Source organism: Callorhinus ursinus, unplaced genomic scaffold (assembly GCF_003265705.2).
Source record: "Callorhinus ursinus isolate GAN/ISIS: 27379988/994484 unplaced genomic scaffold, GSC_fseal_2.0 scaffold27, whole genome shotgun sequence".
NCBI classification, from domain to species: domain Eukaryota; kingdom Metazoa; phylum Chordata; class Mammalia; order Carnivora; family Otariidae; genus Callorhinus; species Callorhinus ursinus.
The window spans coordinates 7,285,076-7,300,249 of NW_027397089.1; the positions used below are offsets into that span (position 1 = coordinate 7,285,076).

Below are 15,174 nucleotides of genomic sequence, written 5' to 3' on the forward strand. Positions count from 1 at the left end.
ATCAACAGATTAGAGGATGCAGAATATATCAGCGATCTGGAAGACAGGCTAGTGAAAAGCACACAAGCTGAATGACGAAACAAAAAAATAATAATTAACAAATGAAGGTTGATTAAGGGATCTCTTAGACAGCATCAAGTGAAAAAACATTCTCATTATAGGGGACCTAGAAGAAACAGCAAGAGAGAAAGGGAAAAAACTTATTTGAAGAAGTAATAGCTGAAAAATTCCCTAACATAGGGAAGGAAATAGATATATAGGTTCAAGAAGCACAGAGTTCTAAGCAAGATGAACCCAAGGAGATCCAAACCAAGACACATAAAATGTCAAAGGTTAAAGATAAAGAGAGACTTTGGGGGCACCTGGCTGGCTCAGTCAGTACAGCATACTACTCTTGATCTCAGGGTCATGAGTTCAAGCCCCACATTGGGCACAGAGCCTACTTTAAAAATAAATATATAAAGAGAGACTTTTAAAGGCAGCAAAAGAGAAGCAAAAAGTTACCTACAAGAAAAACCCTACATATAATGTATTATTTGTTTCAGAGGTACAGGTCTGTTATTCAACAGTCTTACATAATTCACAGCACTCAAAATTAGCCTTCTGAATAAAATTTTATCTGGGGAAAAAAAACAAAGAAAAACCCTACAAGGCTATCAGTTGAGTTTTCAGCAGAAACTTTGCAGGCCAAAAGAAAATGGCATGATATATTCAAAGTACTGATGGAAAAAACCTACAACCAAGAATACTCTACCTAGCAAGGGTATCATTCAGAACTGGAGTTCCCCCCAAAATGATTTTATTACCACTAAACTAACCTTACAAGAAATGTTAAAGGAACTTAAGTGGAAAAGAAATGGCCATAATTAGATGTTCGAAAATGGTGAACAAAGATATAAAATATGACAGCATATACGTAAAACATGAAGGAAAGGGTGAAATAAGGTTTTTTTTAAAGAACGTGTTTGAACTTAAATGACCATCAACTAAAAAGAGTTCTATATACTTAGGATGTTATATATGAACCTCATAGTACCACAAACCCAAAACCTATAATGGACACAAAAAAAGGAAAAAGAAAGCCAAAGATGATACTACAGAAACACATCAATCACAAAGAAAGAGAGCAAGAGAAGAACTACCAAAACAGCCAGAAAAAAAGAAAAAGAAATGGCAATAAGTACATACCTACAAATAATTGCTTTCAATGTAAATGCCCTAAATGCTATAATCAAAAGACATGGGGTGGCTGAATGGATAAAAAACAAATGCTGCCTACAAAAGACCTAAAAACATATATAGACTGAAAGCAAAAGTATAGAAAAAATATTCATGCAAATGGAAGTGGGGTAAAAAAAAAATCCGGGTTAGCAATACTTATATCAGACAAAATGGACTTTAAAACAAAGACTGTAGCAAGAGTCACAGAAGGCCATTACATAATGATAAAGGGATCAATCCAAGAAGAGGATAGAACAATTGTAAATATTCATGTATCTAACACAGGAGCACCTAAATACATAAAGCAAACATTAACGAACACAGAGAAACTGACAGTAATACAATAATGACAGAGGACTTTAACATCCCACTTACGTCAATGGGTATTTCATCCAGGCAGAAAATCAATAAGGAAATAGTGGCTTTGAACAACACATTAGACCAGATGGATTTAACACACATATATAGAACATTCCATCTAAAAATAACAGAGTACACATTCTTTGTAAGTGCACATGAAACATTATGCAGAATAGATCACATGTTAGGCCACAAAACAAGTCTCAATAAATTTAAGAAGACTGAAATCCATACCATGTATCTTTTCCAACCACAATTGTATGAAACTAGAAATCAATCACAAAAAAACCTAAAAAACCCACAAACAAACGGAGGCTAAACAACAATGGGTCAACAAAGAAATCAAGGAGAAAATAAAAAAATTCATATAGAAAAATGAAAATACAATCGTCCAAAATCTTTGGAACAAAAGCAGTTCTAGGAAGAAAATATATAGCAATACAGGCCTACCTCAAAACAAACAAACCAAGAAAAAAGCTCAATCTAACCATACACCTAAAAGAACTAGAAAAAGAGAAACAAAGCCCAAGATGAGTAGAAGGAAATAATAAAGATCAGAGTGAAATAAATGATGTAGAGACAAGAAAAAAAAATCAATAAAACCAAGAGCTGGTTCTTTGAAAAGATAAACAAAATTGATAAACCCTTAGCCAGACTCATCAAGAAAAAAAGAGAAAGGATCCAAATAAATAAAATTAGAAACAAAAGAGGAAAAGTAAGACCACCACAGAAATATGGAAGGATTATAAGAAAATACTACACAAGTATATGGCAAAAATTGGACAAGCTAGAAAAAAATGGATAAATTCCTAGAAACATGCAATCTTCTAAAACTGAATCAGGAAGAAATAGAACATCTGAACAGACCAATTACTAGTAATGAAATTGAATCTGTAACTAAAAAAAAAAATAACCAGGGGCACCTGGATGGCTCAGTCAGTTGAACATCTGACCCTTGATTTCAGCTCAGGTCATGATCTCAGGGTCGTGAGACTGAGCCCATGTCGGCTCCTCGCTGAGCATGGAGCCTTCTTAGGATTCTCTCTCTCCCTCTCCCTCTCTGCTCCCCCAGCCCACTCACACTCTCTCTCTTTAAAAGAAAAAAAATAAAAATAAAATAAAAGTGCAGGACCTGATGGATTCACAGGCGAATTCTAAACATTTAAAGAAGAGTTAATACCTATTCTCCTCAATCTATTCAAAAAAATAGAAGTAAAGCTTCCAAATACATTCTACGAGGCCAGCATTACCCTGATACCAAAACCAGACAAAGACACTACAGAAAAACCAACCAAACAAAAAAACTAAACAACTATAAGCCAATATCTCTGATGAGCATAGATGCAAAAATCCTCAACAAAATATTAGAAAACTACATTCAACAATAAAAAAATCATTCACTATAAACAAACAGGGTTTATTCCGGGGATGCAAGGATGGGTCAATATTTGCAAATCAATCAACATGATACACCATATCAACAAAATGAAGAATAAAAATCATGTGATCTTCTCAGGATGATTGGGTGGCTCAGTCAGTTAAGCGTCCGACTCTTGGTTTCAGCTCAGGTCATGATCTCAGGGTCCTGGGATCAAGCCCCATGTAGGACTCCCTGCTCAATGGGGACTCTACTTGTCTCCCTCTCACTCTGCCCCTCCTCCTGCTCGTGCTCTCAATCTCTAAAATAAACAAATAAATCTTTTTGAAAAAAATCATGATCTTCTCAATATATACAGAAAAAGCATTTGACAAAATTCAACATCCATTCATGATAAAAACTCTCAACAAAGTGGGTTTAGAGGGAACATACCTCAACATAATATAGGCCATATACGAAAAAAGCCACAGTCAACATCATACTCAGTGGTGAAGGTCTCAGAGATTTTCCTCTAAGATCAGGGACAACACAAGAATGTCCACTCACCACTTTTATTCAAGATGGTATTGGAAGTCCTAGTCACAGCAATCAGACTAGAAAAAGAAATACGAGGCAATCCTACTGGTAAGGAAGAAGTGAAACTGTCACTATTTGTGGATGACATGATTCTACATATAGAAAACTCTAAAGACTCCATCAAAAAACTATTAAAACCAATAAATTCAGTAAAGTTGCAGGATATAAAATTAAAATACCAAAATCCACTGCATTTTTATGCACTAATAACAAACTAGCAGAAAGAGATTTTCAGTGAACAATCCCATTTACAACTGCACCAAAAAGCCTAAAATACCTAGGAATAAACTTAACCAAGGAGGTAAGAGACCTATGCTCTGAAAACTGTGAGACACTGATGACAGAAACTAAAGATGACACAAATAAATGGAAAGATATTCCATGTTCATGGAATTAAAGAATATTGTTATATGCAACTAATGAATCATTGAACACTACATCAAAAACTAATGATGTACTATATGTTGGCTAATTGAATTTAAATAAAAAAAATGTCCATTCTACCCAAGGCAATGTCAAGATTCAATGCAATCCCTATCAAAATACCAAGAGCATTTTTCAGAACTAAAATGAAAAATCCTACAATTGGTATGGAACTACAAAAGACTCCAAATAGCCAAAGCAATCTTGAAAAAGAACAAAACTGAAGGTATCACAGGTCCAGATTTCAAGATACACTACAAAGCAATAGTATTTAAAACAGTATGGTACTGGCACAAAAACAGACATATAGATCAATGGGACAGAATAGAGAGCCCAGAAATAAACCCAGATGTGTACTGTCAATTGATCTACAACAGAGGAGGCAAGAATATGCAATGGGCAAAAGAAAGTCTTTTCAACAAATGTGTTGGGAAAACTGGAACACTTCCTAACACCGCTCACAAAAAAAACCCCCTCAAAATTGATGAAAGACCTATAGGTGAGAACTGAAACCATAAAAATTCTAGAAGAGAATACAGGCAGTAACTTCTCTGACATTGGCTGTCACAGTATTTTTCTAGATATATCTCCTAAGACAAGGGAAACAAAAGCAAAGATAAACTACTGGACCTACACCAAAATAAAAAGCCGTTGTGCAACTTTTATATAACAAGGCAACCTACTAAATGGGAGAAGATATTTGCAGATTCCATACCTAATAAGGGGTCAATATCCAAAATTAAAAAGAACTTATACAACTCAATACCCAAAAAGCAAACAATCTGATTTAAAAATGGGCGGAGGGGGCGCCTGGGTGGCTCAGTCGTTAAGTGTCTGCCTTCGGCTCAGGTCATGAATCGGGCCCCACGTCGGGCTCCCTGCTCACCGGGAAGCCCGTTTCTCCCTCTCCCACTCCCCCTGCTTGTGTTCCCTCTCTTGCTGTGTCTCTCCCTGTCAAATAAATAAATAAAATCTTTAAAAAAATAAAAATAAAAAATAAATAAAAATGGGCGGAGGTCCTGAATAGACATTTTTCCAAAGACATACAGATGGTCAACAGACACAAGATGCTAATCACTAATCTTCAGGGAAATGCAAGTCAAAACCATGAGATAATACTTTTCACCTGTCAGAATAACTAAAAACAAAAAGATGAGAAATAACAAGTGTTGGAGAGGATATACAGAAAATGGAACCCTCGTGAACTCTGGTGAGAATGTAATTTAGTACAGCCACTGTGGAAAGCAGTATGGAGGGGTTCTAAAAAAAAAAAATTAAAAACAGAAATACCATATGATCCAAGAACTCCACTACTGGGTATTTACCCGATAAAACCAAAACACTAATTTAAAAAGATGTATGCAACCCTATGTTTATTGCAACATTATTTATAATAGCCAAGATATGGAAGCAAGCTAAGTGTCCATCAATAGACAAACGGATAAAGTAGTAGTGTACACACACACACACACACACACACACAAAATATTACATGGCCATATAAAAGATGAGATCTTGCCATTTGCATCAACATAGATGGACCTAGAGGGTATTAAGCTAAGTGAAATAGACTGAGAAAGACAAATACCATATGATTTCACTCATGTGGCATCTAAAAAAACAAATGAATAAACTAGAAGCAGCATCAGACCTATAAATACAGAGAATTAATGGTTGCCAGAGGGAAGGAGGGTGGGGGATGGGCAAAATGGGTGAAGGGGTGTGGGAAATACGGGCTTCCACTTATAGAATGAATAAGTCATGGGAATAAAAGGCACAGCATAGGGAATATTGTCAATGATATTGTAATAGCGGTGTACGGTGACAGATTATAGCTTATGTGGTTAAGCATAGCATAATGTATAAAAAAAGTTGATTAGGTTGTACACCTGATATTAATGTAACATTGTTACAAAAATGTTGTGTGTGTATATAGACACACACAATGGGATATTAGCCATAAAAAGAATGAATTTCTGAAATATGCTATAACATACAGGAAATTTAAAAATATAATGCTAAGTGAAATAAGACAGACATAAAAGGACAAACATTGCATGACTCTACTTATATAAAATATCTAGAACAGGCAAAATCATAGAGCTAGAAAGTAGGTTAGAGGTTACCAGGGACTGAAGGAAATGAGGTGTAGAGTATGTATTATTATTTAATGAATACAGAGTTTCTAGTTGGGGTAATAAAGTTTTGGAAATAGGCAGCAGTAATGGTTGTACAACACTGTGACTAATGCCACTGAACTGTACATTAAAAATGGTTGAAATGGCAATTTTTGTTATATGTATTTTACCAAATAAAAAAAGTCCGAAGGCCCACAATTTTTGTTTAAATGTAATTTGACAAGTCCTCTCATGCTTAAAATCCTTCTGTTTTCCTGACTGCATGCAAGATAATTTCTATATTCTTTAGTTCAACAGATCTCTTTGACCTAGTCCACGTTCATTTCACCCACCTCTGCTCTATTGTGCCAGCCACTTGTTTCCTGAATAACAGAGTGCTATTTCATATTTCATGCCCGATGCCTCTGCACAGTTCTTCCTTCTACCTAAAATACCTCTTCTACCCCTGCTCTGAATGACTCACTTCCATTCTTCATTTAAAACTTACCTTAAGTCAACCTCTGCAGGAAGCAGAGGTTGTGTGTGTATATAGACACACACAATGGGATACCCTCCCAATCCCAGTCTTATTTAAATGCCCAACTGTCTTGGTTGCCATGGTATCCAGGGTGTGTATTATGGCAGTTATCATAATGTGTAATAATTATCTGTACCTTTCTAATTGGTACACATTTCTTTTGTCTCATCTGTATTTCTCCCTGCTAGTCCACTGGGTGTCACATAGTAGGTACTCAGGAAATATTTAATGGCTACATTCCAGGGAATCTTCATCAATGACCCTTTTAAAAGAATCAGCTCTCCACTCAAAACCAAGAGCGCTGAAGAAATGGTAAACATTCTCATGCATTCTTCTTTGTTTAAAAATAGCCAATAGGGGCGCCTGGGTGGCTCAGTCATTAAGTGTCTCCCTTTGTGTCAGGTCATGATCCCAGGGTCCCTGCTCCGCAGGAAGCCTGCTTCTCCCTCTCCCATTCCCCCTGCTTGTGTTCCTTCTCTCGCTTTGTCTCTCTCCGTCAGATAAATAAAATCTTTTAAAAAAATACCCAATATTCTGGGGCTCCACCAAGGAAATCAACTTCATGTCTAATGACTGGCTTTCATGGCCTGAGTCTCTGGGAAGGATGCTATACAGTCAGCACTTTGTAAAACCCATAAAGTACTTTGACCTCAATCATTTCACTAGAGGAATGGAAAATGGTGGAATGAAAGAAGGATTGTGGCAGAATGGAGAAGCTCTACGGTAGGTAATGAGCAAATCAGTGGGGTATATACTCTCTGTCTACTGCCATTATACATCTTCTTCAGGTAGGAATTATGTTAAATGGAAGTCCAGCACTTACCTGCTGCCACTGGGTGCTGATATTTCTATCCTTGTTGAAAGAAGATAGGTAAAGGGATTCTGAGAGAGTTTTTCCACCACTTTTTCTGTCATGATTCCTGACCTGGAAGGAAGGAGGTCTTGGGTCACCTCTCCCCATACATGTTGGGAAATGGACAGCATGATTACCCCCATGTGCCAAAAGTCCCCTACCCTGTCCAGCTGCAGAGAGACAGGAAGCAGGGTATAGCGAAGAAAGTACCACACTAACGATCTAACTAGTTGTGTAATGTTCAGCAAGCCGCTTGATATTTCTGCATCCTGGCTTCTTCATTTTCTAAACTGTGGGCAATTGGCTAATTTTCAGTGTTTTCTTCTGCCAAAAAAAAATCACTACCTGCCAGTACTTTGCATGTTTCTATTACTTCCCCTACCATGGACCCCACTTTCCCATTCACTCCCCAAACCACTGTGAGGTCTCAACCATGCCCGCTATGTGGCATAAAACTGTTACTTCTAGTGCTCACGGCTCCATTTCAACAGCCCACAATCTTATTTAGATACTAAGAAAGAACAATGGTGCTTATGATTCTGAAGAAAAAGAAAATAAAAAGGACTTACAATCACTTTGAGCTTGAGCTGAGTGGGGACTGCAAACTGATAATTTAGGATGTAACACAGTAAACAGTTCTAGACAGTCACTTCGTCAGTTGTAGTTATTTATGATCATTCACATTAATAGAAGAGTCTAAGAGAATATGGACAACCCAAAATAGTAGATAACATTCAAGTCATTTATATGTGGCTTGGGAAGTGCGGTACTTACATTTGAATAACAGTGACACTGCTGTCTTAGGAGTTTTAGTGAAATCATAAAGTATACTGGGAAAAACAGACTTAAAAAGAGCTAGTTTGTACTAGTATGTACTCTTGTCCCCCTGCTCAAAATTTTTCCCTTCGTTCATGAAGACTGTCATCAACTTTCTCATTTATGTAAAGTACCAGCCTAAAACGGAGTACTCTAGATCATAATATTTACTTTGCCTTACCATTTTCACCATACAAACCCTAGCTTTGGGGTGTTTATTAACGAATATTTGGGGCTGCAAGCTGTGTTAAGCAACAAAAACAAGGAGATACCAAGTATCCTCAACATTGACTTTATTATCTACTTGGCTTAATAAATATGGAAAACAAGAGTTTTAGAGGATTTTAACTGGCCACAGATGACCAAGGGTTGGTTACTATATAAATGATGGATAAGGTAAGAAGCAACATGGTGTTTATTATTTTAAGCGAAACATGCAGGAAGATGTTCTCCTCATGGTTAAGCAATTCAATTAGGAAGGTTAAGTATTTTGCTGTAACCATAAATGTTAAGCAACTTAACCTTATGTTCCTATGTCTTTCAGACTCCAACTGAAAACTTCAAAGGTGGATGAAAAAGTTACAGATCAGTCAGTGACAGGTGGCAGCTGGGTGGATAAATAATTGTCCCTATCCAAATGTTACCATGTAACTGAAAATCATCAATGATTTAAAAAGAAATCTTTTCTTTTTGTCCTTAGAATGAAAGATTTCATGGGGTTAGAGGAATAAATTCACTTACTGGGATGGGTCTGAATCACTTCCTTTTCGTTTTCTTGGGAACTCCACCACATGTGGGCAGAGGGATCCAATAGCTGTTGGTTTTGTCCATGGGCTCATATGACTGGAAACCACAGGAGAAATGCACTGGTTCTCTTCAGTCAGTATTCTGTCTGTGAGAGAAAAAGCCCAATAGTACATCTATTTTTAACATTAACTTTTACTTTATACATATCCCTATCACATGTTTTTTTTAAGATTTTATTGATTTATTTGACAGAGAGAGACATGGCAAGAGAGGGAACACAAGCAGGGGGAGTGGGAGAGGGAGAAGCAGGCTCCCCATGGAGCAGGGAGCCCGATGCGGGGCTCGATCCCAGGACCCTGGGATCATGACCTGAGCCGAAGGCAGATGCTTAATGACTGAGCCACCCAGGCACCCCCTATCACATGTTTTAAGTGGTTTTTCTATCTTGATATTTTAAAAGATATCAATAACAACATAACATAGAATGAAAGACAAACTATGTACACTTAAAGACTAGTTAGAAATGTATGTTAGTCCATATTTTTAAGGTTATTTCCCCCATTTAATTGTAAAAGAATTGTAGAAAATAGGGAAAACGCAAAAAACAGGAAAGGGGAAATCATATGTCACCAATTGATGTTACTATTTAGAGGTATTTCCCTTAAGAATTTTTCCATAGTTGTCATTAAGTAATTGAAATAATAGTGTACAGTATATTCTACTTTATTTACAAATCACTGTGATAACTTTATTGTATTACAAGCATTATATATAAAATTCTTTTTAAATGATTCTAATGATTATATAATACACACTCATGTAGATGTGTCATAGCTACTTAAACATTCTTTTTTTTAAGATTTTATTTATTTATTTATTGAAAAGTGAGAGATTGCACGTGCAAGTTCCGGGAAGGGCAGAGGGAGAGGGAGAGAGAATCCCAAGCAGACTCTGCACTTGGTGTGGAGTGTGATGAGGGGCTCAATCTCATGACCCTGAGATCATGACCTGAGCCGAAATCAAAAGTCGGTACCTTAACCAACTGAGCCACCTGGGTGCCCTGCTACTTAAACATTCTTCTATTGTTACAATCTATGTTTGTTTTAACCATCACAAATATGTATTGTGGTACATAAAGCTTTTCATCTACTGGTTATTTCATTTAGATAATATCTCAGAATAACATCAAAGGATGTGAATATTTTTAACCCTAAATTGCTAAATATGATAATAAAATCCTTTTTGTATAAAGTGTGGTTTATTAAATGTTTTATAAAATATAAAAATCAGAATCACTGAAATAAAAATAACCTATAGTCCAAAAGTGGGCCTCCCTGAATAACTATATTTCTCATATTAAAATGGATGTAACAAGTTTAAAATCATCTGTAACTTACAAAATAGATTGAAAATATATAAGAAGTATTAACAAAGAAAATGCAATAAATCTACAAGACTGGGAGATTTTTAACATACCTCTAGCGGTAACTGACAGATCAAGCATTCAGAAACAATGATGTAGAAAATCTGATCCACACAATGGACAAGCTTGGTGTAATAGACATCTATAGACCACTATTCCTAGCAGCTTCAAAATCCACTGTTTGTTTTGGGGCACCCATGGAGCATTATAAAAACTGACCATATACTGGACAAAAAGCAAGCAAGTCTTTTTTTTTTTTTAAGATTTTATTTATTTATTTGAGAAAGAGAGAATGAGAGATAGCACGAGAGGGAAGAGGGTCAGAGGGAGAAGCAGACTCCCTGCTGAGCAGGGAGCCCGATGCGGGACTCGATCCCGGGACTCCAGGATCATGACCTGAGCCGAAGGCAGTCGCTTAACCAACTGAGCCACCCAGGCGCCCACAAGTAAGTCTTAACAGTTTCAAAAGAATGACATCCTACATCATTTACTGACTCAATGTAATTATGCTAGACACCAGTAACAAAAAGATAACTAGAAAGTCCCTATATCTTTAAAAATTAAGAAATACACAAATAACACATTCAAAGCAGAGTTCATTAGCAATTAGGAAGATCCAAAATAAACTATAGTGGTATACCCATCCCACAGCTACAATGGAGAAATTTGAGGACACCAAGTGTAAGTGAAGATGTGAAGGAATGGGAAGTCTTCTGCTCTGCTGGTGGGAACATAAATTGCTACAACCACTTTGGAAGCCATTTATGTATTACCTAAAAAAGTTGACTATTCCATATAACATGTGATTAAGTATTCCAGTCCTAGGTACACAGGAAAAACTCCATGCATATTAGGAGACATATACAAGAAATGCATTAGCAGCACTGCTTGTAACTGAAGAACAAAAATAAAAACCTCAGAAAACTGGAAACTAAATCTCCTTCAACAGATGGATTGTTTATTTACTAAATGAATATTAATGGCAGTAACAATGAATGAAGTACTGATATCAACATGGATGAATCTCAAACTAGTGATTCTGGGGGGAAAAAAATCATAGCTAAAAACATACAGCACTTTTTTTTTATTTTTAATTTTAAAAAAAGATGGGGGGGCAGAGGGAGAGAGAGAATCCCAGGCAGGCTCCATGCCCAGTGCAGCCTGACATGAGGCTCTATCTCACAACCCCAAGATCATGACCTGAGCAGAAATCAACAGTCCAAGGCTTAACCAACTGAGCCACCCAGGCATCCCACAGCACAATTTAAAAAAAAAAAATTTATATAAAGTTCAAAAATCAGTAAAACTAATCAATATTTTTTAGCAATATCCATAGAGGTAGCTACACTATATAGAAAAGTAAAGGAATAGTTAACACAAAAGTCAGAATTCTCTTTGAGAGAAGAAAAGGTGCATCTGGATGCAATCAGTGAAGGACACACACAGGCTTCTAAGAATTCATGTTCTATTTCTTCACCCCAGTGTGAGTTCACAGATTTTTTTAATACTTTAAACTACACATATAACTTTTACAATCTTAAGTAAGTTACAGTACATTTCACAATAAAAAAGTGGGGAGAATAATTTTATCAATGATTTTTTGGCCACCTGGGAATTAAGTTTCTGATTTATGATTTTCGAAGACTTCTAGGCTTAGACTCTCTTAATGGGAAGGATTCAGGATCACCACAGATACCACATGAGATTAATTTTGATTTCAGCTTCCAGACTTCAATCCAATGGACTTTGAATGGCAGAACACCATCTGTCTCCACAGAAAAATGTGGGGAGTTTCTTACAATAAATGACAAATCAATAGGAAAAATTCATCAACACTGAACCAGAGTTCACCCTGGTATATATAATACTAGACCCCTCCCGCCCACCTCCAGTCCTCCAACATAAGCAAGCACACTGCTTCCCACACATAAGTTCAAAACAAAAATAAAGATTTTTTTTTTTGGCCTCTCATTCTAGGAAGCATGATCTCCACATTACAATCCTACTTCCTAACCTTTAAAATAAGAAATAGACCATCTTTAGGCTGCAAAATAATGTTCTTTTCACAAAAATCAAAACCTAAAGCTCTAAGGGTCTTTATTTGTATGTTCCCTAATGAGTGGGGGAGTATTGCCCCATAATAAGCTATGTTCCATCAAGTTTAAGTTTGCTATGTCAGTAGAAGTGTATTCAAAGAAGAGGGCTTTCTGTAAACAAAAGGAAAATATGGGTTAGTGGGACTAATTAGTTCTGGATGAAAAGATCTGTTCTTTGGAAACAATTCAGCCTTCATGTAGATTTTTATTTGTTAGAAGGTAACTCATAATTTAAAGAGTGAAGATTTCATTTTTAACCTCCCAATTTACTTTCAGCATCCACATACACTTACTTACAAGATGACACCATGTGTTAGGAATTGAAAGTTAATTCTGCTTTTATATAACTCATTTTGAAGGTATATGCTTCAATATTTTGATATTGTCTTTCTTCATCAAGTTGTCACTTCTCCATGGTGAAAATCCATGTTATTTTTTCCAGAAAAATAACACTTTATTAATACATTTCTATAATACTTTTTCTACTTTTAAAAATTTTATTTGCGCACGTAGAGTTGACGTGCAATATTGCATTAGTTTCAGGTGTACGACACAGTGATTCCACATCTCTATACATCACACTATGCTCACCCTAAGCGTAGCTACCACCTGTCCCCATACAATGCTATTATAATACCATTGACTGTATTCCCTATGCTGTACCTTTTATTCCTGTAACTTATCCATTCCATAACTGGAAGCCTGTATCTCCCACTCCTCTTTACCTATTTTGCCCATTCACCCAACTGCCTTCTCTCTGGCAACCATCAGTTTGTCCTCTGTATTTAATAGGTCTGGTTTTGCTTTTTGTTTATTCACTTATTTTGTTTATTAGATCCATATGAATGAAACTGTATGGCATTTATCTTTCTCAATCTGACTTATTTCACTTATCATAATACCCTCTAGATCTGTCCATGTTGTTGTAAATGGCAAGATCTCATCCTTTTTTATGTCTGTGTGTATATACATATTCACCACATCTTCCTATCCACTCATTTATCAGTGGACACTTGGGTTGCTTCTATATCTTGGCTATTATAAATAATGCTGCAATAAACATAGGGGTGCATATATCTCTTCAAACCAGTGTTTTCATTTTCTTTGGGTAAGTACTTAGTACGGGAATTATTGTATCATAGGATATTTCTGTTTTTAATTTTTTTCAGGAACCTCTATACTGTTTTCCACAATGGCTGTACCAATTTATGTTGTATTCAACAGTGCAAAAAAGGGTTCCTTTTTCTCCACACCTTCACCAACACTTGTTATTTCTTGTCTTTCAATTTTAGCCATTCCCGACAGGTGTGACGTGATATCTCATTGTGGTTTTGATTTGCATGTCTTTCCTCGATGATTAGTGATATTGAGCATCTTTTCATGTGTCAGTTGGCCATCTGGAGGTCTTTGGGAAAATGTCTATTCAAGTTCTGTAGGAGTGCTGACGATACTGACTCCATCTTTGACCCTCCATCTTGCTCATGTTTGCTCAATGACCTCTCCTGGGGCTGTGTGTTCTGGGCCCGTTGGAGATTAATATACATACCTTAGAGATGTCAGCCAAGACTGGGATGGTGGGCAGGTTTGTTTTGGCCTCTCACGAATCTGTTAGAGATAACACAGTCTTCCTTCTTTCTTGATGCACAGGTGATGCCACAAGATCTAATGAAAGGGTAGCTGTCAACTAGGTGCATGCAAGCCCTTTGAGGTGCATGTGAACCCTTTGATCCTACTACAGTGCCCTTCTGCTTGTCCTCTCGCTCTATAAAAGCTGTGGACTAAGGTCTGGACTTTGTGAGAGCTACCACGGATCGCCTCCTGCCCGATCTCCTCTGTGTCAGTCAGTTACCTGAATAAAACTCTGTGTAAACTCTACGGAGTGGCCTCCTTCATTTTCCAGTCTCAAAGTGTCTTCTCAGTTTGGGGGATATTTTACTGTCTCTTCCCCAACTCCTAACAGGTTCTCTGCCCATTTTTTAATTGGATTGTTAGGTTTTTTGATGTAGAGTTGGGTAATACATGTTATTTAACTCAATAAAAATAATTCACAATTTAGATTGAACAAAGATAGTATGCTTGTCTTTTATAAAGGCGGCTCTGTGGTTTATTTAAAATGACATTAGCATTACATCTCACTCCATTCTACATGTATCTCCCTGGTGATGGTCATCAAAGTAACATTATTTTAAAGGTCTGCCATTTAGTATCAGTTCCTCAAAGATGAAAATAAACTGGGGGAAATGAGCAGCTGCTTCAGAATCCTAAGCAGGAGAAAACAAGCAGCCCTTTGGTTTAGGCTCATAGTTATGAAGGGTTCAAATTTAGAATCTGACGTTGTGCTTGAAAGACAATATACATCTACCCATACACACAAGCACACACACATTCACAGGCAGGCAATGGCAGGATGGAAAAAAAATATTTTTCATACAACTTAGAAACTTTGTCCCACTACGTACCTTCACTGCAGTAGTGTGCTCTATGTTAAAATTTATATAAAATATAAATTAACCTATGAATAACTCTGTGTTAAAAACAATTTGTGCAATGTAAGCATTTGCTTCTTAATTTCTGAGAATCCATGCCTCAAATCAAATTACCCAAAAGGTAATGTCTTACTTAACCT

At 36.6% G+C, this 15,174-nt stretch overlaps 1 protein-coding gene across 7 annotated transcripts in view; it reads right to left on the bottom strand.

The window, feature by feature from the left end:
- BMAL2 (basic helix-loop-helix ARNT like 2) overlaps positions 1-15,174 on the bottom strand; it is a 98,151-nt gene that overhangs the window by 55,515 nt on the left and 27,462 nt on the right. For 5 of the 7 annotated variants that reach the window (XR_012373959.1, XM_073877802.1, XM_073877803.1 and 2 more), the window contains exons 2-3: positions 9,024-9,174; positions 7,437-7,538 (exon numbers count right to left, since the gene is read on the bottom strand). Coding sequence is in view for 5 of the 7 variants with exons in the window: in XM_073877802.1 (XP_073733903.1) it covers positions 7,437-7,538; positions 9,024-9,174 (253 nt within the window). In the remaining 2 variants the exon portion in view is untranslated. Of the gene's footprint in view, positions 1-7,436; positions 7,539-9,023; positions 9,175-15,174 lie in introns of those variants that run through there. The other 2 variants (XM_025879747.2, XM_025879750.2) reach the window with 2 other exon arrangements.